The 24,043-nt window shown below is 46.5% G+C and overlaps 1 protein-coding gene across 1 annotated transcript; it reads right to left on the bottom strand.

Annotated features, from left to right (window-relative positions):
* Positions 1-13,814: 13,814 nt before the first annotated feature.
* On the bottom strand, positions 13,815-17,803 carry ZBED1 (zinc finger BED-type containing 1). Its single transcript, XM_026035355.1, has one exon. The coding sequence runs from the start codon at positions 17,711-17,713 to the stop codon at positions 15,626-15,628; it is 2,088 nt and encodes a 695-aa protein (XP_025891140.1). The 5' UTR covers positions 17,714-17,803; the 3' UTR covers positions 13,815-15,625.
* Positions 17,804-24,043: the final 6,240 nt, after the last annotated feature.

Raw genomic sequence — 24,043 nt, 5'->3', positions numbered from 1 at the left:
CACTCCAGGATCAATGCTAACACAAGATAACTCTTGGGTGTCAGCGTCAAGGGAAAAAAGACGGAATTAAAGCCTCTGCTCTCCTTCCTCGCAGCAGTAATTTCCTGAACATTGTTTTCACACTCTTCAAATTARCATGTGGTTAATATTTTAATTTATTTGGCTAGTAAATACCTGGTAAAGTGTCCAAACAGCAATAAAGGATGTACTCAGTGTATCACTCAGTATATCATAGACATATATATACGTATATATATACATATTTATATATATGCATTTGTCTACAAATCATGTAAAATATTTGTTTTCCAAAGATGRAATTTTATGCATTGTTCTGTTCTTTGGTGGCATGATCAGGACTGAGGTCTCAAATGTAATATARACTTTAGAGCCTAAAGGTAGAACCCGCCTCTCTGCTACCCACAGTCTCCTAATTCTCTCCCTTTTCTTTTACAGCAGCCCTCAGACTCCTGTCCTCCCTTAGCAGATGCTGAAGTTATCCCATATTCAGGCATTATTTACCATTTCTGTTCAGGTTTCTTGTTCCTTGTAAGATATGCACCAAAATTTTCACGAAGAAGGTGCTCATCCCTTTCAGCAGAGACAGATGGTTGTTTTGAAAGATTTAAAAAAACAGGTATTTTTATTCCTTGGTGAAAAACTTCTTTCAAATGAAATTTTTAGGCTATTAATCTAAAGCAGATTCAAAGGGCTCAGGGAATTAGTTAACTTTAAAAAGCAGCCATTGTGCCTGTCCTGTAATTGCTACTCATCAAATTGTCGAAGATGTTTAATATATGGAATTACTACACAGATTAAAAGCTCTTGAAGTATGTCTCAATAGAAGAGACTATCATCCTATTCTATCATTATCTGCTATTAATATTTCAATTACAGAGCACCACTGAGTCCTAGGAAGAGACAGAAGTGTTCACAAAATGAATTCCATTATTGATATTGTTCCACTACCATGACACGATGTCCTAATTTTATTCCTACATCYACTGACGTCCCACAAAGTTTTCCAAAATTTTAAAGGGAAAAGTTCATTTGATGTAGAAAACACACGATTTCAGAAAGTGAATTCTCCTAACCCCTGTTATTGCCTGGGAAGGAATGCTACGACTTCGCAGACACGTTGTGCAGCCAGGCTCTGATCTCACTCACGCATTTCATCTAACCAGTAGCTCAAAGGGGTTGATAGGCAGCAGCACACACGGCCAGCCCTCTCCACACCATCAAACACAAACACGAGCACTTTCAGACGTCGTCTCTTCGTCTCTAGCACCGACGGGTTTCACACCTGCATTCTGCTTTTCCGTTTCAATAGGCCACTCGATCAAGCTCGGCTCAAACGCCCTTGCAACAGGTCAGTTAGCGTGAAACWGTATTAGGGCAGCAGCCTTGCAAGGAATGATTGTGTTGGGGTTTTTTACTTGCTTCTTGGAAGATACACTATTTATCATTACTATTATACTACAGAACTTACAGCCCAATTTTCATCACAAGAAGGTTGATAACCAAGTTCCTGTGCAGCTGGTAGATCTGCAGACTTCTCTCAGGGGAGACATGGGCTGCTGATGGACTGCAGTTACCTACAGACAGCATTCACATGAAACCTCATATTAAACATCAGAAAGTTGCACCTACCTTTAACTTCTGTTTGATGTTAAATAATTAAAATTATTTGAAAGAAGTTTTTTTTTTAAGAAACATAAAGCAAATTACTAATTTAAACATATCGGGGGTGGGTGGGGGAAGACAGCTTGAGGAATAAAAGACTAAGCTTGCAGGGGCTTGTTCAGGAGCTCTCTGCTCTTTCCAACACTTCTCTCGCTGGGGCTTTTTCCATGAAGGCAGAATGCCGCCGCTCCAGCACCTGCCTTGCGCTGTGCCCGAGCTCTCCCTGGTTGTGTGGAAGGCGCTTCCAAGGCTCCACGCAGCCTCCACRTGAATCAGGGCCAGGTAACACCCACGCTCAGCCCCTCGCACCCCACACGTGGAGGGGCCTCTCRGCCGGCCGGGCTGCGCTCGCTCCGCAGTAACGCGGGGAGCGCGCCGGAGACGCGGGGCCTCGCGGCGGGGCGGGYGCTCCCGTCCGCAAGCGGCACCAGCAGCTGCTAGAGCCCGCCTAGAAACACGGCACTTCATCGCGTTTGAGCCTCAACAACTTCCATACAGAAACTACGGCAGCTTTTAGGGTTAAATCACCTTCACCTTTCTGCCAACACCACCTCCCTGCAAAGGCACACCACACTACCTGGCTGGCAGGCCTCAGCGTGGTGTGGTTTGTGATCAGCMCTTGTACCACCAAAAGCCCATACTGCCTCTATTTTTATTATCCATCTTGCCTGGGGACACTGAAGGACACTGTTCTACTGAATAAGCTGATCTTTGACAAGTGTGTTCCTGCTGGCTGATACACGTGGCACGTTTGCAGAAGGGGGCTCCGTGTAGCAGAGTACCCAGGTGTCCATCCAGTGCCAGCAAAACAAGCCGTGTGCAAGTTCAACCTCTGGAAATTTGATGCTGAGATAAAAAAAAAAAAGAGGTAATTTTAGTCAATTCAGAGGCAGACGGTAACGAGGTGCACACTAGAGGGATGCCCTGAAGAGCTCACCAGCCTCRGACCATCTGCACTGCTCTGGGGGCCACTGTGTTTCTTCCAAAGTGTGAGGGCATTTTACCAGCCCCAAATTTCCCTGGATCTTTTGCTGCCGTATATGCCAAGAATAAACAGGAAGAGCTTTTAGCATCTTTTCTTCTGAAGCACGACAGCACAAGCTGTAGAACCACATCTCAACCTGGTTTTGACCCTTAYTCATTTGCTACCTCCAGACCAAGTACAGGACAGACCTTACAGAGTTAAGGCAGCCTTGCAGAGCAGAGGGTAGTGGGCTGAAAGAATTGGAACTTCATAAACGGGGCCTCACTGAAATTACCTGCGTGTGTGCACCCACACATGCATRTGTGTGTGCACACATAGACATACCCAGTATTTTGGAGGAAGAAAAATGATTCCTATTGGAAAAAAACATGGTTTCCACTTGTATCTTGCTAGAATATCATATACTTTGTTTCAACAAGTAAAGATTTGGTGAAAACAAAAAAAAAGCTTTAAAAATGGGGATGAAAGAGACAGATAGAAGATAAGTTATATATAATAGCAGAAATCCCAATAATAGTCACTGAATAAGTACATAAATGAGAACGTTTGGCACTGTACTCTAGTGGCCACAGTTAAGCTAAAATCGGTACTAAAGCTCCCCACACAGTTTGTTGCTTTCCAGCCACTTTTTCCTGTATCTTAAAATATTTTTTTTTCATCTCTGAAGTGTTGGGTGCTTACACATAGCTACAATAAAAGGAAAACTGCAAGAAGTGAACCCAAGAGAAACTATAGAAACAATATAGTCAAGCATGTAAAATCAAGTTCAAAGCATTTCTCTGCTACAAGGTCCTCATCTTACCGCACATTCTACCAACACGAGATGTTCTTCAGAACTCAGTCAGTTGCTCTTTAAATATCTGTATCACGATTAGGAAGTACAGCCTCATCAAGATAAGAAGGAATTTGCATTTCTTGACTTTTTTCCTACTAAGTTTAGGCAGATAATGTTAAAATSACACACCATGTAATGGAATAAATCCTGTTATGCCTGCGCAAGTAAGATTGCCATATAGGTGGAGACATTAATAAGCAGGAGAGCTCTCTAACGGCAGAAGATTAGATGATATCTATATTCACACTTGATGACTTTATTCATTAACAATATGCAATTTTGGAAGAATATGTTCAAGAAGTACTTGCATATCTGCTGTAAGAAGCATTTGACTGTGCAAGTCTCTCATTTTTAGTTACCCATGTTACATGCAATTGCCAAAAAGCTGGCAGTTACTGCTCGGAAGGCATGTAGTTTGCTGTGATATATTCAGTAAAGGAGTTACAGACAAACTCATCTCTTCACCAAATCGGTCCTGGCTTGGTAAAACAGCAGTGCCAGCAAGGTTTTATTTGGGAAGCTGCTTTCCTGCTGTGCAATATGTTGCCTGAGCATCACATCSTCTCTCAGCCACTTGCGATGGTACCTCTGTGCTCTCCCAAGGAGCATCGCCTGACCCTAAGCCATTAATAACTCCCTTAGCCGGGACAGGTTGACAGTCGCTATCTACAACTGCCTAGTTTTGCTTAAAAAATAACCTCCTCTGTGTGGGATTTGTAGAGTGCTTGATACACAGGCCCTCAAACCAGTCATTTCAGCACAAACCTCTACCACGAAGCATCACTTGTCGTGCACACATCAGGCCTGGGCCGCTATAGGTGCCAGCCAAGAAGCACTGTTTCTAAGACACCCTACTTTTAGAAACTTCACAGTGGATTAAAACCTTAATCCCAAATTCTTTGAACACTCAAAATTCTCATTAACTTCCATCTGTGACTTGTGCACATAGGAAGCAGAGGCCCCAGATCCCAGGTCAGAAGCTCACTCAGCTGCTTGTTTTCAATATGCTGTGACCATTTTCCAGCATCAGTGAAGCTAACCCTGTCACAAAGCAGGATTCAGCGCAGRATTTATAGCAGATCATTATTTCTTCATATAGCTCGAGAGCGTTTAGTTCTATCACCACATTAACAACGTGTCACAAAGAAAAAAAGTGAATTTCCAACCTTGCAGAGGCCCTCAGGGGCCTCCTACRGAGGCATCGTGGTGCATGTTTATGGACTGTGTTTCTTTTCTGCTTCAGACTCCTCTGCAGCCCTGAGCAGGGACCTTCCCTCGGAGGGCGGCAGCTCTGGCTGGGGAAGGACACTCGGAAAAGAGCAACAGGRCAACACACAGAGGCAGCTCCAAGTTCTGCCCTTGGCATTGCACAACCCCGAGCACGTGGTAGGTAGGACAGGAGATGTGTTCTCTTACCCAATGCATTTCCTGAGAAGCGTCAAACCACTCCTAATGGAGTCAATTAAACCATAAATAGACAAATTTGACTTGAAACAAGTGTTAGTCATACAAAATAATATTGCTGGGCTTTTTTTTTTTTTTTTTTTTTTTTAAAATTTTTTTTTTTTTTTTTTTTTTTTTTTTTTTTTTTTTTTTTTTTACAACTGTTAATTTTTTTTTTTTTTTTTTTTTTTTTTTTGTGTTGGTGATATCTCCATTTAAACTTTCTATGCTCCACCAGATCTGCAGCTTTAATTCAATAATTTATATGGTAGGACAAATCACAGTGCCTGTAATTACATCTGTAATTTAGAAACTGCAAGGGTGGCATGCTTGGAACTGACAGAGTACAATATTTGGAAATAGAAAAAGAGGAGTATATACATACGTATGTACATATATATGTGCACACACACAGAGATATACACACATTTATAACTATCACGTTTCTACTGAATAACTGCCCAAATCTTGACCTGTCTGCAGGGTAAGTCAAAATTGCATAAACTTAATGGAAAGATCTCAGAATATTTCACAAGATTCTATTTATTCAATTAATTCAAAACTGCATCATAAACTATACGAATCAGGAACATGTCAGTGCCCACACGGCTTCAGTACTACCCTAGCTTTGTGTGACAGAGCTCTGGGTTAAAAYGCTCCTTTCGAAGCGAGGGGACGGTCTCGGAGCGGGGCAAATCCAGGGCCTATTGCCGTCCCCCCACAGAAGGGCCTCTCAGAGCAGCGCCCTGGCGTTTGCGGCTGCTTCCTCTGCCTTCCGGCCTTGCTAAACCCTGCGGGGCTGCTTCCATACTCACAGCTACGCCAAGCAAGATGTCGCATTGAGCAGCCCTCGAGTTCCAAGGGAACTGGGCTCACGCTGGAATGGCAGCAGGTTCTCCGTGMTGAGGATCTCCACCCTAGCACCGTGTCCTCATGTCCTCCAGCCTCACGTCTGCAAGCTCCAGCACCTTCTGCTCAAGGATGATGTCGTGGAATTTGGGGAAGTGGCCTTGCCTGTGACACTATGGAACAAACATGTTTCATAGCTCACACTCTCCCTGCCTCATCTTTAACACTAAGAGCAGTCAAACGTGCTCTGTCACCTAAGTGAGCAGATGCAACCCCAAAGAGATGTCAGAAAGCAGAAATGCTGAGTTGCTGGAGAAGTCCCACGCTGCACAGCTGGCTGGTGATCGGAGTGAAGAATCACATTGATGAGGGCAGCGCTGACCTGAGAGTAAAGGCCACATAAGACTTAAACTAGAAACAAGGAGATGGAGGAAATCTAGCAAGTTTTGAGTGAATCTCAGGGAACAAGAATCAATCAGTACAAGGTTTGAAAAATTAAATCACACCATGAGGGGAAAAGGAAATGTACAATTGGAAGGGAAAGGAAACTGCAACAAGGAATTTAGCAGCCAGGAGAAAAGAGCAACATAATATTTTCCTGCTTTCTGTCAGATAATATCTAGCCATCACTGTGCCAAGATGCTGTGGCATTGCAMACATGAGGTGCTGCTCAGCTCTGCACTCAGTCCGTGCTTCTGCTGCACACACATTAAGGCAACAGCCAAGCTCCCATCTATAAAATTAGATTCCTATTTGCCTTTTTTTATTCTGTGGTGCATTAACACAGAACAAGTTAGTGTTTTATCCAGGAACAAAGGACCAAGGAATGGAAATGCTCATTCACATCTTCTGAAACTGTTGATTATGCTTGTTAAGGCTAAATCACCTAACCTGAAACACCAAGAGGCAAAATAATGACTAGATAAAAGAGGGTGCTCCTTCCCGTACATTTGCCGAAGCACCACGGAGCCATCCCCACATCACCGAGATGTAAATAGGGCAGCGGAGGAGCTGCTTTATTTTAAGTCTTTTACTCTCAGAATTTAACAAAAAAATAATGTAACTACTTGCATTTCAAAACCTCCCATTTCCTAAGGTGGGGCTTTCAAAACGTATTGCTAGTATTAACCACTTAAATCTATGTGTGGACACCTAAATCAAGGAGCTGTTTCTCCCAAAATGCAGAATGAATGAAGACTCTCACTGATTCCTTTCATAGGCCGAACTTGTGTTGCCTTAATCTTGGTCCAAGAAAGACAGAATCACTTTGCAGCCCCAGCCTTTGCCAGCCTGCAGTGCTGCCATCTGCACCCTGCCCTTCCCACAGCCACCGACCGACCGAAGAAAGGAAGAGAATCACTGGAAAACCCACAGACCTCATCTTCCTTTAAGCACGTACAGACCCRAAAGTGGCTCGAGCAGCAGACCAACACACTAGAGAGGGGTCAGAGCCTCCCCATAGCTCACAGCGACTTTCCCAGACGGGTAAAGAGGGGCCGCAGCAGAGCCGACGGAGCAAAGCTGCAAAGCTGCAGTGATTGCTGCCTCAAGAAGGGAAGGCTTTGCCAACCTCCGCTCGCTCGAACCTATTTAGGGTCTTGCGCCTGGCCGAAAGAAAGACTATATCTTCCATCAGTACACAACCGAAAAAAGAGGCACAAAATCGATATGTAACAGTCTTAGTAATCGGTAAATAGCTTTTAACATTTTTAGGACTTTTTTCTATCCAGAAAGATCTCTAAAAATCTTTGTTAGGATCAGCCAAAGGGATGGCAGGGCAAAGGGGGAAGAAAGGAGGACACAAATGGTGGTTGTTTTGTTTGCAGGAGCTCACAAGAACCAGTTAATATCTCTGCTTTGAGACTGCCTCATATTTTCAGATACAACATGCACACAGTTGCTTTTTATCTGTCCAAACTGCAGAAATCCCCTAGCACCGATGCCCCTCTTGCATTCCTGGCACTACCAAGCAAATTAAATATCATCCTCCACCTCCTATTCACCAAGCCAGGCAAAATCAGTGAGAAAGCCACCTGCAATGTGGGTGAACATCTGCCCAGCTTTACCACGTCCTAAAAGCACRTCTGGTTTATTTCTGATCTCACGCTCTGATTTATGGAAGCCAAGCAGCAGATACCGAAGCAAACGCCAGCACTATGGCACAGGTTGCCCGAATAGGAGGCAAAGCAGGATTTAAAAGCAGTGTCAATGGGGCAGACATGCGTCCCYACCCGCTCCACACCAGTGACCTGCTTAGGCGCTAGATTAAGTCTCCGTTGCTGCGGCAGGGGCCCCCTTGCGCCTTCCCAGGCCTGAGCTCCCCACGTGAACGTGCATCGTCCGCAGGGCGGAGCGCGCGAGCAAAGCCACGGCTCTGCCACGGCGGCCTGGGCATCCACGTGTGGAGGCCGGACCACAAGGAGAAATTGCCCTGCCCCTGGTCTCCGTCATCTTATTACTTAAAAGCAGCTCTATGGGCCGTTGCGGAGGGCGCAGGGGTGTTTTGAGGCTGCCTCAGCTCTGCACGAAGACCCTGGGGAATGTGCAGAGCACGGAGGGTTTTACACCCTTCCCTGCCATGTCAGAGAAGGAGGAGCAGCCCCGCAGGTTTAACTGATTGCAGAGCACCTATGCACATAGGCAGCAAGAGCCTAAATAAAGACAGTTTTCTTAAATAGCCTATGTAAGAAAATGGAGTAAAAAGTAAAAGTGAAAAAAAAAAACTACTGTTTTACACGGAATTACACTACAAGTCTGACGGGTAGGTCAATGAAAGAGAATTGCCTTCCTTTCCCAAAATGCAAATTTTACTTTAAAGACTTCACATACGCCACTGTAGGTGATGGAAATGTGGGCTGCCTTCACATCTTTAGTACTTTCCTACTCTCCTCTTTCTCCCACCTGGATATAGAAACCAAGGGACGGCACTTTCTATCTGTTCTCCTTAATTAAGCACTGAAGGTTTTATAGATTGTAAATGTTAGTAACCTTTGCTCATTTAAGTAAGTTCTGCTGTGTGATCAATGAATTTAGAACTGGAGCCCAAGGACTGACTGTGCCCCATTACAAAAACTTACATAAAATTAGACTGGTCTCYACAAAACAGAACTGTACCTTGTTTGCAAAAGTGCTTTATTTTACACACATTCACACTCACAAGAAATGCATGTTTATGAGAACAAAGATTTCCTCTCAAGCACGATGTTTATGGCGTGAAACAGGATGTTTCTAGCATGAGATTTTCTGATGCTGACTTGACAGCTTACTTGGTATGACTCTAAAAATGGTCACTAAAAACTTCTTTGCTGACTCGGGATTTAAAAAAGCATACAATAGAAAAGAATGAAACCTGGTGTCTAGAAATGGAGAAATTCTGCGACACAAAATGGCTAAAACTGAAAGGCAAAGCAGCACTCTCTTCATTTGTGAGTACAGGTTTTTGGGGAAAATAACATTCAGAAAATCAATGTGTGGTCAAAGATACCACATTTAAAAAACACATCTAATCCTGCATTGCCTTGGGAATTGCTGTTAAATATGAGATCAYACACATGGATTTTCAGTGTGCTTAATAAAACAAAGCTATTCTCTTCATCTAGCTAGATAAATTATTTTACTGTCATGATCATTTATGGCTGCATTTTAATCTGATTTGTAGCACCTATCAGTGCTAATAAAGAGAACAGCTGTTGGGGCCTTTTTGATTGTTTGTTTATTTGTTCTTCATTTTAATTTCAATTTAAAATACATCCACCCTGACTCTGGTGTACTTAAAAAATACCAGACCTTGGGGTTTTTTTTTTTTTTTTTTTTTTAAAAAAAAAAAAAAAAAAAAAAAAAAACAAGGCTATCCAGGCCTGTTTCTGACTACTGGATTTATATAGTTCTGGCATGATATTTATATAAGTAATACCAATGTAAATGCTATCCCCTGTTATTTAGCTACCAAATAGAAACTGTAGCCTAACAGTTCGATATAACATCTTTATTGGAAAGCCACAAAACACTCTCTTACACGTCGGCATTAAACACGTGTGGAATCGAAGCACTGCAGGTTCCCAGACACGGCTTCCCAGCCAGATGACTACCCTTTCRCTCCAGAACCGTTACCTTAAAAGCCCAAAGAGCGGCAGCTCCAGGCCTCGTTTCCATCCCCACGGACAACGAGAATTCCTGCTGCTCACAGTGCTTCCAGCTCCGAGCGTCCTTCCCGGGGCGTGCCCGGCTGGCCATGGCCCCCTCGCTTYGACTGCATGGGATAAGCCGGGGTGCAGCCCCGGGTTCAGGGACACCCCGTTTCACGGGAGGAATCTCTAGCTCCGTCGCTGTCCCCAGGAGCACCCAGCACCTCTGCGCTGAGCGGAGCTGCTCCTGCACCCAAGGAGCGGCGTTTGCTGCACGTGGAGCGGGAACGAAGCCGCTTCCCCGCTGGCCACACGACTCGGCACGGCTCCAATCAACACAGAGAAGGACAGGGAAGATAATGTGGGATTTTGCACACGGAAGACATTGGGAAGAGGTGCTACTTGTAAAGCACGGAGAGCAGCACACGCTGGCGCCGGGTAGAAGTCTCCGCAGCTTCTCTGAGAGGAGGGCACCCCCAGGGCCCCCAYGCCGGGAGCCTGGCAGGCGGCAGCGGCAGCGCCTTCCTTTCCGTTCCCTTCCTTTCCCGCAGCCTTTGCTTCGGCAGAAAGGTAAATCAAAGTTGCTGTGCATGGAAACATCTATAATATTGCTTGAAAACTGCAATAGTAACATTTTGGAGTCTGAAAGGATCGCATTTAAAATGATCATCTTTTTAATGAAAGATAAATCAAATTTGATAATTAGAAAAAAAAAATACAGGACTAACTGCCTGTGTTGTGTCTTTTTTTATAGTGAACCTCAGTACTTTTGTGTCATTTTAACCGAGCCACAGGAATGATGAGAACAACTRTAGCTAAGACAAACAGTGAAAACCTATTTAACTGATTGTTATTGTATTATTCTGTACATAGCAATGTACAGAAAATGCAGAGACGCTTTGAAATTCCAGTTCAAATAGTAGGAGGCCACTAGTGATGCTTTAGGGATGTGCTTTAAGGCAGCCAAAACACGGTGCTGCATTTTTAAATTCGATTCACCAGCACAAATAATAATATCATTTTCTTTCAATTCTGTGCTTTCCCTACATCTCCTGAAAGCAAAACACGTCTTGAACTTAGCAGAAAACTAGCAATTCAGGGGAAATATGGGCAGACAGCAAAACAGATTTTGCATTTGAATAGAAACGCGGCGAACAGGGAGCCAAGCAAGAGCCCTCTCGGTGCGACACGAAGATCTGGCCTGTGCACAGAGCACCGCTCCAACAGGCCCAGGCGCACGGTCCCGCAGAGGGACACGATCCCTCGTGTCTGTTCAAGAAGAACAGACAAAAACCGGCACTGAGGTTAAAGCAGAGGCTAAAGCTTCCCAAGCAGCCAGCTCGGGACACTCCAATTCACACGCTTTTCCTCCCTTAGAAACCACGGCCTCGGCAGCCCCTTCCCTTTGCGCTACCGTGTGGAAAGGACAAGGTTGTAACCAGCGACCCCGAACACTCCAGTTCTCAGCAGTGCTACRGGCCACCACAGCTATCCAGGTTCTTCTGCCTTTCGTGTTCCCGGCTGCATACTGACGTTCCCAGGAAGGTGGCTGGATCACGGTCACGGAAGGAGCACCCGCACCGGGAGGCCGGTTCAGGGCTGACTTGGGCGCTGTGGGGAGAGGCAGCTCCGGGCGCTCGGCCGGGCTGTGCCCCTCTCCACGGACCGGGCGCCACGCCAGGCTCCGGGCCCAYACAGGGACATTTCCCCTGGGACGCGTCCCCACTGGGCACGTTCGTCGCTGGCCTTTCACGGGGCTCCAAAGGAACCCGCAGAGCACCCAGGAGGCTGCGGCAAACGGGAAAGCCGGCCCGCAGACCCGCTCCCTGCCCCACACGTCACCCGCTCCAGCCTCCCGACAGGCGCAAAGCGACCCGAGCTCCTCTCCACCGCGACTGAATTAACACACGGCCAAAGAGAGAAATACTGTGAACATCCCAACGGCTTCTGCTGTTAGTCAAGGCACCCAGTTTTTTGTTAAGAAGACCTGGCTGTTATCTCAGTAAGACCTCTGATACAAGTTACAATAAAAACGTAAATCCGGTGCCCTTTCCCCAAATAACCCACAGCTGCCAATCAGAACTCCATTGGGATGTATATCTCCGCCCTTAAATTAAACCGAGGAATCTCATATACAGTTTGTTGAGAACAAATCACCTCTTCAACTTCATCTCAGTTTGGGGGATTCCTTCTATCTTCGGAATGCCCTCCGATGGTGAGAGGAAAGGTGCAACATGTTTAAAGGCTGGTGCTTCAGAGACAAGTCCTTTTAGTTGCATTCTTAATCTTACCACAAGCTTTCAGTCCTGAATTGTAAACACTTTGCTTGATTAGCAAAAGGCAATTATTATTCTTCCTTTTTTWAAAATATACATATATATGTATATAKAKAGAGAGAGAGAAAGAGGACTCAAAAACTCTTTTTTTTTCCCACTATGACAGTATGCAATAGCTGAAGTCTCTCTATTGCCTCTCAAAGTGATGCCTTAACTGTGCCAAACAGAACAGGAAACATTAGACCAGGGATTCAAATTAGCTGTCAAGAAACACCAGCATCAATCTGAATTAACAGCACAATCTGAAATGAATTCTCGGCCCCCTCTCGGCAATAGCAACAGTTTTACCCGTGTTGTAACAATATTTAAAATAGCTCTGCAACTTTGTTTCTTTACCCAGAGGACAACAGAAAACAAGGTTAAATGAAAAACTCAACACGTTTTTAAACAAGAGAAACTGTCTAAACTACTGACATTTTTCATCTTCATATTTTTAATCCAAAAGATTTGTACAGCATTTTTTTTAATAACTTACAGCATCAGAAGGAAAATAAATGCATAGCGTCGATACCTTAGAATACAACCTCCCCTTGTTGCGGAAGAGTTCAAAGTCATAAAGTGCTGTAGATAGGAACACACATCGGACAAATCATCTAGTAACTAACTTATTGTTCTAGTTTATTCAACAATATTCCAAGCTTAAGACATTAAATAAAAATCTCACAGACAATGGGTAGGACTAACAATGGCTTCGTTCTTTTTGTTATTTTCCTTTTTTTTCCTATTTCTTTTTTTTTTTTTTTTATTTTAAGAATGCTGAGACATATCCATTGAGCCAACTATCGCTTTATTTTGGATACCAAAAAAATTAAAAAAGAAGCTCGAAGGAAGAGACTAGCGCGCTGCCCTGGCCTCGGAAAAGCCGCATTAGGGGCGGAACCACCTGGATTCAGCCCTAGGGCCATGAGGGAGGAACCGGGATGTGGCTCCTGGTGGGAGCAGAGCTGGAGCCCTGGGTGCTCCATCTGCTCCATCCGCTCCGGTGTTTTCGGCTCGGGTGGGGTTTCTGCAAGGGGGGATCCGTGTGTCCCGGCCCGGTGGCCGGGCGGCTCCGCAGGGCCGGCAGCAGCGGCCGGAGGGGGCAGAAGGGGCAGAGCTGCCCCCACTGCCGCTCCCGGGGCATCCCAAGGGAGAGAGTTTCCCCAGCACCAGTGGGAACTCTAAGAACAGGAACAGGGAGCCGCTCTCCCTCCCGCGCCCGTGTGCGCTACCCTCCGAGGCCGGGCAAGAAAATCCAAGCTTTCCGGCGGCCAAATCAGCTCTGGAGCCCGTGTTTTCTTTTCCTGAGCTTGGACTTGCCAGACGGTTCACTGCTATTGTCTTCACTGCTCCTTTATCGTAAAGTTCATTCTTCCCTACCCGCATGTGCAGCACAAGAAGGTGAAGTAAAATGCAACCAAGCAGTTCGGCAATACAGCAGATTCCACCGCAATTCTCATTTTTCTGCGTTCCTTCTGCTTAGGCCCTTTCTATAACCAAACATTGGGGAAAACCAGATGACGACAGAACTTCTCCCACAGAAGAGTAATGACCAGTCTCCAAGAGCCGTCTCTCCCCAAACGTTGTGCTTAACGTAACCGTAGACACGTAACACAAACAGGCAAACCTGCTCTTAGGCTGTCGCACTGCCAGGACGCCTAAGACACGTTTGTGCTTAACAGTGTAACCCTTGAGACCGACGCAAATTTAAGTCAGTTCTTTGCAACTAAGAAGCGAATTTCACAAGTCTTCTAATTTAAAAATATCTTTAAGCCTTTAAAAACTAATAGGAAATACCATCATTTAAGTCATTTAATTCCATTCCAACCAGCTCTAGTTGGGAAATTTTTGAGAGAGGATAGACACAAATTATATACACAAAACCAAAAGGAAACCTTGATTACAGCTGGATAACAGCAAAACCCCTTTCCAGGCCTCCTGTGAAAACGCTGGCTGCCGCCCTGCCCTGTGCCCAGCATGAACTACCATGGCGCTCACGACCTGCGGCACTTTGCAGGAGTTGGGGGGTTCCGCTGAGCCCTCGGAAGGGTTGGAATTCCTGTGGGAATCCAGAAACAGGGGGAGCGGTTCCAGCGCATGCTGACTGACCGGGAGCGGTTCCCTAATGTTTGACTGGACCAGACCAAAGTCCAAACTACAAATTGAACCCAAAGAGTGACCRGAGGAAAACAAGTTTAAGTGCTAACACAATAAAGAAACACAATTTAAAGTGTCACTAAATATAGATGGGGAAATAGAGAGGTCCCCTCATTTAAACATATATACATAATATTAAAGCTACTTATTTTACTTTTCTGGTGAGCAAAATTCCCCAGCCACCTTGGGCAAAGTCCTCATTGAATTGAAAGGTAAATATAAAACACGCTAAAAGAGCCATTGCCCTTGGGGCTTTCCAGCTCCTCTTTCCATTCTTCCCTTCCCCAGGGCCCAAGCTCTGGGCTGTCCTGCGCCTCCCGGCGCTACCTGTGACCCCTGCACAGTGAGGGCAGCAAAGCGCAGCCGGGAGCCTGTGCCCTGCCAGGCTGCTCTCAGGAGGCTGCGACCAGGCCTGGCCTAGCCCGAAAGGGGCACTGCCCTTTAGCGGCTGGAGCTACGTGGCACGACCTGACTGAGGCGGAGGCAACAAGACCAGTTTGAAAGCATTTATAGCATCGACCCTGGGCTGGAAAGAAAATAAATGACCTCGGTGCAAACGCAGCCACGCTGCTGCAGCCTAGGCCAGCACGGCAGGGCCACTTAAAATGACAACACGTCGCTCTCCTAATTGGCACAGYTGCATTAGTTGATTTTTTCTAGCATAGACCAGGCCAAAGATATGAGGTAGTGAAAAAGAAAATCAGGCTCATTTTTTTTTTTTTAATCTATTCTATAGAATTGATACAGTCTAAAAATCCTTGCTGCTCTGATCTATGGATTTTAAAAATAATGTCATAAAGTCTGAAACRTAAAGCTGACATCCTAAGCCACAGTGGGCTTACATGTGGAGGAACATGAAGAGCTCCCTCACTTAGGGTCCTACTTGGGACAAATGTTTTGGTTGTAGAAAGCACATAAGCACGTGTTTGTGTCCCAGTGAAGGAAGCGGAAATGAAGCACATGGATAAGTGCTTTCTGAAATCTGGGCCACAGGCAGAAATCACGGTCTTGATAGAATTTATTTCCTCATTCATTTCAGTGCTGTTTAATCACAAGTCATTCATGTTTTAAGACAGTGGGAAAAACAGAGACAATGGAAGCTAAATTGAGTTTGTTACAACTGTTCAATATTTACAGCATCCGTAGCATCAAACAGAATTATTTTTGGTAACTTAAGACAAATACCTTTTTTTTTGTTGTTGTTGCTGTTATTGAATGTACCATGACAGCCTTGTTAAACAAACCCRCTGTCACGGATGTTAAAGAAGTTGTTGTTTACATTTACCGAGTCATTCAAATTAAAAATCTGCTCCTGTTCCAAGCCCCACTCCCCTTCGTCTTCATCTTCTGGCTCTGCCTCAGACCCATTGCGAGTGTTTTCGTACAAAAAGATCTGCTCATCCACGTGCGCCGGCGCTAGCCGGTTTCTCTTGGCGCTTACAACGTTAGCCGAGGAACCAAAGAGGCGCTCGGGAAAGACCCTTGTGGCCAGAATACACCAGTACTTCTGAAGAACCTTTGGTAGCACCGGGAAGAGCGCTAATCGATCAGACCACCACTTTAGGGGATCTTCATTCAAACCAAGGACCTTCTGGGACTTGAAGTTGCTCAGCTCCTCCACGATCTGCGCGTGCCATTCCTCCTGGTCTTCCACGCCTCCCGTCTGGCAGAAGATCTCTGCGAGCATGTTGTTGATCACGCTGGTCGGGGGCGGCGTGGAGGAGATGATTATTTTCTTCACGGGGGGCTCTTCGGAAACAGCGAAGAACTTCTCCTCAGTCCTAAAGGTATTCTCCTTGACTTTCTCCAAGAGGCTTTTTGCCTCTTCCACCACTCTGTTCTCAACCTGCTGGCGCTCAAAGGCCGAAAGAAAGGGTAGCTTTTTGTACCGAGGGTCCAGGAAAGTGGCGACGTTGAGGAACATGTCGATCTCGGGGGTGTGCTGGTAGGTGCTGGAGAGCTCTTTCGCTATCACCTCCTTGGCCATGCTGATCTCCTTCAGGTCATTCTCCTTGATGTTCAGGGTGGTGTTGAGAAGCATGTGGAGAAGCGGCTTCACCATGCTTATCGTCGGGTACTTGGAGGCAGACATCATCTCCGCCACCTGCTTGAAGGGCTGCAGGAGCTCCACGAGGCCCTCGATGGTATTCCACTCGCTGGCCTCCAGCATGAGGTGGTGGTTGTTGCTGTCTTCCACGAGCACGGCGGCGATCACAAACTGCTGCTCCTTCAGCCGCTGCAGCATGGCGAGCGTGCTGCCCCACCACGAGACACGGTCGCTCACGAGCATGCAGTGCAGGCTGTTCTGCTGCTTCTGCTTCTCGCTCAGCATGTACATGGCCACTGTGGACTGCTGGAAATACTCCACCAGCTTGCGGCACCTGGCAAGAAGGCCGCACAGCTTGGGGAGCTGAAAAGCCTGTTGTATTCCGGCATTGAAAGTGTGCCCCAAGCAGGGCATCTGCACTGGAATATCCAGGAGAGAACAAGCTTTCACAATGTCTTTGCCATAGTCCGTGGTAGCACCAAAGACTTTTGTATTGATCCCCCACTCGATGAAGGTTTCATAGAGGACTCGCGTAATAGTCTCGGCCGTGTTATCCTCGGGCACCTCGAAGGTCTTTAGGCACCGCGAGTTGACAGCCAAGCAGTTGGACGGGCTGCTGTTGAGGAAATGAACGGCCACCGTCACATACGACCTGTTCTGGTTCTCGCTCCGCCACATGTCCGTGGATATGCCGCACCACAGAACCTCCGTGAGCTCCTTSAGCACAATCTCCCTGATGGCATTGTATTTTTCGGGAATAGCTTTTGTACAGAAATACTTGCGGCTGGGAAGTTCATACCTGGGATCGGCGGTTCGCAGGAGGGCTTTGAAAGTGGGTTCGTCRACAATGGAGGCGGGGTACATGCCCTCGCAGATCAGGCTGATCACYGCGGCCGTCAGCTCCTGATGCTTTTTGTTCTCGTAATTCTGGTAGGTCTTCATAATTAGGTTGTCCTGAACAACCTGCTGCGACGACTCCGGCTTGATTTTTGAGAAGGCCGTAGCAAAGGCTTCCCTCATCTGCTCCGTGTTACTCTTCACAAACTCGCAGAATTCGTCGGGGTGATTCTTCTCCAGGTGGTAGGAAAGGTTGGACGTGTTTCCTGAATAGGCGATCTGGGCCATGCAAATGCGGCAGTAGATTTTCTTCCACTGTAATATGCATCCTTCYGCATTGGTGTCAAACCCAAAGTACTTCCACACTTTACTCTTTGCTCTCGGATGGGCCACTAACTTTAGGTCTGATGGGGAACCTTCTAAACTTTTATTCTCCATTGCTTCTTGGCCACCGCTCCACCTTTTGATCCTTCACTCATTAATGAGTACCTGATAAAGGCAGTAAGATAAAGATATAATGAGAAAGCACAAGTCTGACCACACTTAACTACGTGAAAACAGTGTTTCTGAGAATATACCAAGAAACCTACCTTACTAATTACATTTGCAAATTTAAAGATGAGATTTGCAGGAAGTGGGACCTACAAGCAGCCCATTAGAAGGTCAACAATTAAAAAGGCTTTTAATGCATCGCATTCTGCTGTGAAACTGAGCTAGAAGAGCTGAGAACATCTTGTTTCTAGATTTACAGAATTCTTGGTAGAGAAAGTGTCACAATCACCGCGGAGCTGATGTTATTGTCACACAACCAAGACTTTACTGGAGGATCTCCCTCTCCTCTGAGTTACAGTTAGAGTTGAGTCAACATCCTCCTGCCTAAGAGTTACTAAACTCCACTATAGCATTTGTTTCTAATGAAACCTGATACTGAAGGAGCAAAGGTTTTCTTGTCTGTTCGTTTTGAAAGAAGTTTGTTAGCTTGATTCAGCCGTGCTGGGGTTTGTTGTTGTTTTTAATTAAAAATACTTGTCATGCAAATCACGGCATTAATCCTGCTCCTCTGAAACTTAAAGATGTTTCTGACTGAAGGAAAAGGAAACAGCATTTGTACCTACATGCAGAGAAACAACCTGCATTTGAACCCTTTCCTGTCCTTCTCTTCCAGAATCAAAGCAACCTCCTGAACTACTGGATCCCAGTCTTGGTTCCTGGAATAACAGTGCATCATAATTACAGGAAAAAGCTAACAGCTAAGCGCTAATAATTGCTACTAAGCACAGCAGTTAAAAAATATTTTTTTKATTTCCTAAAAGACTAAAGCAGCCGGGGTGGGGGCAGGACGACGTCCTCGAGCAGAGCATGGTGATAAGGCAGGACTTGGCAATCTGCAACCAAACATCTGCACAGGGAAGTGCTTCCCGAGCAAGACGGGAGGCACGAGCGGCATCTGCGGCCTGCAGTGTCCCCGGCTCTGGCGCAGGGAGCCACGGGCCAGCGTTCACTTCTCTGCACCAAGAAGCCAAGGAAAACAGGCCTGAGCTTCTCCAAGGCTTCTCCAGTCCCTTCCATGACACCAGCCCAGGTGCAGGGAAGGGYGCAGGGAGCCCCTCAGGCGCTCGGCCAGGRGCAGGAGCTGGAGCAGGAGCTGGAGGGAGCAGGAAACCCCGGGCCAAATGCTGCTGTGACATTAACCCCACTGGGAGAGMGGAACCGAAACTGAAACAGGGTTCGTGGGGCCCCTGGTAGAGCAGCGGGTGCTCTGCTTGTCAGGGGCTGCGAGTGCTGGAAAAACCTGGGTGAAACACTGGCTGGGAGCAGGAGAGGAAGGAACCGGCTTCTTCAGACTTGCTGCGGGGGAATGGGAATGTCCCGCAGAACTGGACGCGTGAAAGTTTTTCCCAGAGGGTTTTCTGCTGCTGAGGAGCATTATGAAAAGGTCCCCCGGAACTATCACAGATCGTTTGTGGAATTGTGTGAGTTTCTTGAATGAAAACAACAACAACAACAAAAGAGCCACAGATTTACTTAGATTAAGAATATTAATTTATCATGATTACGTACATTTATTTTAATAAATCTGAGTAAAACACATAGGCTAAGTATTTTACTCTTTTCAGTGTTTATATCTACAAATTTATTTTGGGGTGCAGATTTTTTTGGGGAAAAAAAAATATACATATATGAGGCCTAGTATGCCCTTGACTGTGATTCATTCAGTGGTTTTTAGTTGTCAGTAAAAACTAGTGATTCGATCTGGTAACGCTGCTTGCGTSCCAAGACGAGCGCATTGACAGCTCCATGGGCCGAGCTCTCACCCTAACYGAAGACTTTAAGGCACGAAGTGGCGCAGCACAGAGCAGCACAAACAACGTGGCCACAGCGGCCCGGCGGGCGCTGACGAGATACATCGTAGCAGGATGTATCACTGCTGCTCCTGGGTTCCTCCCTCCTAGGACTGAAAGTGTCTCCAGCACGTACTGAGGCTCCTGATACTTCACTGAACTTGATGGTTTCCTTTGCAATTACAGGGCAGTTCCTGGAAGTAAGCCAAAGGCACTTAGAAGAGAAACAAGAGAGAGAGAAAGAGAGAGGGGGAGAGAGAGAGAGAGAGAGAGCGCGCAGAAAAAAAAAAGAGAAATGGTGATGCACTTTTAATAGTTGGAATTAGGATGGCACGTCTTGGATCACAAGAAGTTCACCAAGGCCCGTTTCAGAGCAAGGGAGCACTACAGCCTCACCTCACCCTTCAGTCTCACACACATCACAGCTTTGCCATCATTTTTAGCTACGTTTTTAGCACTTCACAACAGTGGCACCCGGTAGCTCAGGATATGTCAGCATAACCTAGCCTTGATTTTAATGTTTAAAAACACTTTAACTGTCATAAATATAAACTACTACCTCAACACAGCCCACCTCTCCTCAAACATTATGGGGATGCTGTTAAAGGTGCAGCTGCTCATTTCCCCTGGGAAGGGTCAGTTCCTCCCCGCTGGGTGAAGCAAGGAGCTGTGAGCAAAACCAAGCACATCAGCCCCAGCAGGAGGCAGTTCCCATTGGGAAGGAAGCACCTCCTGCCCCTGGGAAGCGTGCAGCTCAGCTCCGTACTGGGGCAGCTGGCAGAAGTGCTCGCTCGCTCTCAGGGTGCCTAACTGGCCCCTGTAAACACCTAGTGCCACCACTGCCGGCTGAAAACCTTCTCGCAGACACCTTGGACCTTGGGCTACAAAACTGCCTTTCATTTCCTTTCCCTGTTTCTCTCTTTCTCTCTTGATTTACACCCACATTTAAATCTAGGGGTGCAAATGCTGAAAAGTTGCTACTTCCTTTGTCTCGCTCCTGCAGCCGGCCAAACCCACCGGCAAACAGAGCCGGGTCGGGACTGCCTGCAGGCTGAGGGAGAGCAGCCCTCCCTGCAGGGATCCCTGGCTCGGAGCTGGCCGAGAAAGAGGAGGCTCCTCCTGCTCCCCTCCAGCACCGGCTCCCTCTCCCAGCGCCGCTCTCCCGGCTGCCGGCCAGGGAAGGCGGCTCTCCTGATGGGCAAAGAGGGGAGGTAACAAATCCTCTGCGCAATCCGGCTTCCCCAGTACCAAAACCCCAACACTGTTCTGTAAACTACCTCTCTACGAACGCTGGCAGTTTCCACGGGCTGCCCGAGGGCGGCCTGGCTCTGAAGGGGAGCGCTGGGCGCTGGAAGGGCGGCGGGCRCAGCCTCCTCGCTCGCCAGCTCTGCCCCATGCGCAGACGCTGCCAGCCCCGTACCCGGCACCGCTTCCGCGGAGCCCCGGCCTCCCTCGCACAGGCAGCACGGGGGCTGCCCTTTCCCAACCAGAGAAAGCGCCGGAGGGAGCAGCTCGCTCCTGCACGGAGCAGCAGCCGCTCTAACCCAGGCGCATTTCTTGCCTGCCCTCAGTCCCTCCTGCTCGGGCAGCCCTTTGCTACGGCTGCAGCTCGGTGCTTTCCAGCCTGGCCTCCTCCCCGCTTTAAGCAGCAAGTGCTAAATCCGACATTATGCTTTAGTCACACAGATTAAAAGCCCTCAATGCAGGAATTAATAGATTCTCAAATACTTTCTACAAACTAAAATATCAATCAATTAGTTAGAAATTTGGTCAAATTAAAAATATATGTGAAGTTTAAGTCACTTTTAATACTAAGAGTCAGTTTAAGTTTCTACAAACTGCAGTCACACCACTACTCTCTTCAAAACCACTTCTCTACACATCATAGGTACAAATATAACTACTGAGACTACAAAGCATGCAACACTTAACTCTTTCCATTATGTACTTCAATAAAACAAAATAGACAGTAGAAGAAATACGCAGGAAGAAAAACCCCAACTCAATTCCATGAAAACTTCTAAAATACCAGAACTATGATTATTATTATGAGCATTTTTGCCATCAGTAAGATAACTTTCAGTGATGAGATTTCCCATGTATATATCCTGGTCTCATAAGAAAAACTAGTAATCTTTTAGGAATCCACTGATTAAGTTTTAGCTTGTCAAAAGCTGAAGATATCAAAATGCTTCTATACACAGGGCTTTTTTTTCCCCAAGTTAACTAAGATTAAGCATTGTAAAAATAAATAAATAAATAAATAAATAAATAATCTGCAACTTCTAATGAAACTATGTTTAGCCCACAGAACACTAATATAACTTACATTATATATCTGCAATTAATGTAATTGACACTTTAAAAAAAACGCTTTAACATACGTAGCCTCTTCCCTTTTGCTGCTGTGCAGTGATTTTATTTAATGATACAATCACCAATTGCAGCCCCTTTATCTTCCTGGCTTGAAGTTTCTCTCCTTGTGTTTCAAGATTCGGATTTCAGACAAGCTTCCCACCCTTCGCAGCCACTTCGTAGCACTGTGGGGTTGCACCTTCGTAGCACTGTGGGGTTGCACCTTCAGCTGAAGAGTTTTGTCTTTTCAGTTCATAGCCCAAAAGAAACACTGAATTTTCGCACCAACTGCAGGTTTCCAAGTTCAACCAGTCCTCCTTCCTAGATCAACTATCTTTAATCCCACCTGTAAAAAATAGGTGAACCTTTGCAGGATGTGACAACAGGCGTGCTCAAGCACACTGGGCCAGGAACATAAGACTTTGACCAAGTCTGGGGAAAGAAAAAGACCTAACTTGGGTTACTCTTGGAGACCCGGAGAGCCGCTCCGGCAGAGGTGGGAAGAGGAGCTTTCCCAGGGAAAAGCAGGGTGCTGGATCCCCTCCATCCCTGTGCCACTGGTCGCGCCAGGCACAGGAGGTGCGAGCCCTGGCTCCACTTGCACTTTCCATGCGGAATGGCACTCAGACACCCTATGGAGGCCAAGGAGACCGGCTCGGAGASGCAGATCAGCTCAGCCCCGTTCCTGCCTTCCAAGACCTCCCCGCTGGAAGAGACTATGAYGGCTAACACGGCAATAAAGTTGTGAGAGGCCATCGCTCAGGAAAAAGGCATCAGAACCTTTAATCTATGTATTTCAAAGCTTTCTAGGTTGTTGTCTTGAAAAGTAAGTTGGCGTTTCCTTACAAGAAGTTTACTGCTCGTAGGGTTTAATTAAGCCTACCCTAATCAACACTTTCACTTTCTGACATACTTTTTGTCACGCTACAGTTGCTATTTTGATATTGTTATATGAAAACTAGGCTAATCTAGCTGGAACTGTTCTTGCTGTTCGCCTAAAAGTGTTCTTCTTGGGTTTTTTTTAAGCAATGGCTGGACAAACCGAGCCAAAGTAAGGCAGCAGGTACCTGCCAAGAGGCAACTGCGCACAAACAGCTATCCCAGGAGGAAACTGCTTGTTTTTGGAAGAAACCAGCCCAAGCTAGAACTGAAAGGAAAACTTCTCACATCTGTCATGTCTCCTGGTCCCACTCAGCCCCCCTGACACTTCCCAGGTTGTATGTCCATTGCCCTACCCTGATGTTCCTAAATCTGTCATTTTTCAACAGTAATAGAGCAAAATACTTGGGTAACACCTCTGTCATGCTTTTTCTCTTTAGTGCTAAACAGATTTGGAAAGTGTTACGCACCCTAGGCACAATACCCAGCCTTACCCTGCCAAGAAAAACTAATGCTACAAAAATGCTCAGATGACTTCAAACCCTACGCACATCTGCCTTTGGTGTTGTTTGGATTCTTTTGTTTGTTTCTGCTTTTTTATGTATATTTTTATCATGTTTTGCCAATGAGAAAGCAGATGCCAAATTTGCTGGGGAATTATCAAGATAAAGTTATACGAAGCACTACCCAGCGGAGCTGCATTTGATGAAAYACTCAGACAGGCGTTCACCATGTGGCTTGTTTGCTCTCTGTGCTCCTTGGAGTTTCAGGTATTCCCCAAAAAAATCATTTCTGCACCTTATGCGCAGAACTTAATATATATAACCTTGCATATAGGTGCCTCATATAGGTAACGCTCGCCCCAGTTTTTCGCTGTTTCTCTTCTCAAATCTACCGTGCCTTCCACAAAGACCCTTGCAGCTGGGCAGAGAAAGCCGGGGGCACCGACCTGCGCGCGGTCTTACCCCAAGCCCTCAGGATACCGCACAGGTCCGTGGGGACTCACAGCTTGCTGTGAAGTTTACCAGACCAGACGCGTTTTAAAAGCACGGGAGAAGGAAGGCAGGAAAGAGGGAAGCCAGGGCTCTGCTTCCCGCAACTCTCCGAAGTTCCCCCGCCAAGCCGGGGCGCGCGGGGCGGCCGGGCACCTACCTGCGGCCGGGGGCGCCTCCTGCCCCGCTCGGCGTCCCGC

The sequence above is a fragment of the Nothoprocta perdicaria genome, unplaced genomic scaffold (genome assembly GCF_003342845.1).
Source record: "Nothoprocta perdicaria isolate Ctin4 unplaced genomic scaffold, notPer1 scaffold_159, whole genome shotgun sequence".
NCBI lineage: Eukaryota > Metazoa > Chordata > Aves > Tinamiformes > Tinamidae > Nothoprocta > Nothoprocta perdicaria.
This window is presented reverse-complemented; position numbering and strand designations above follow the sequence as displayed.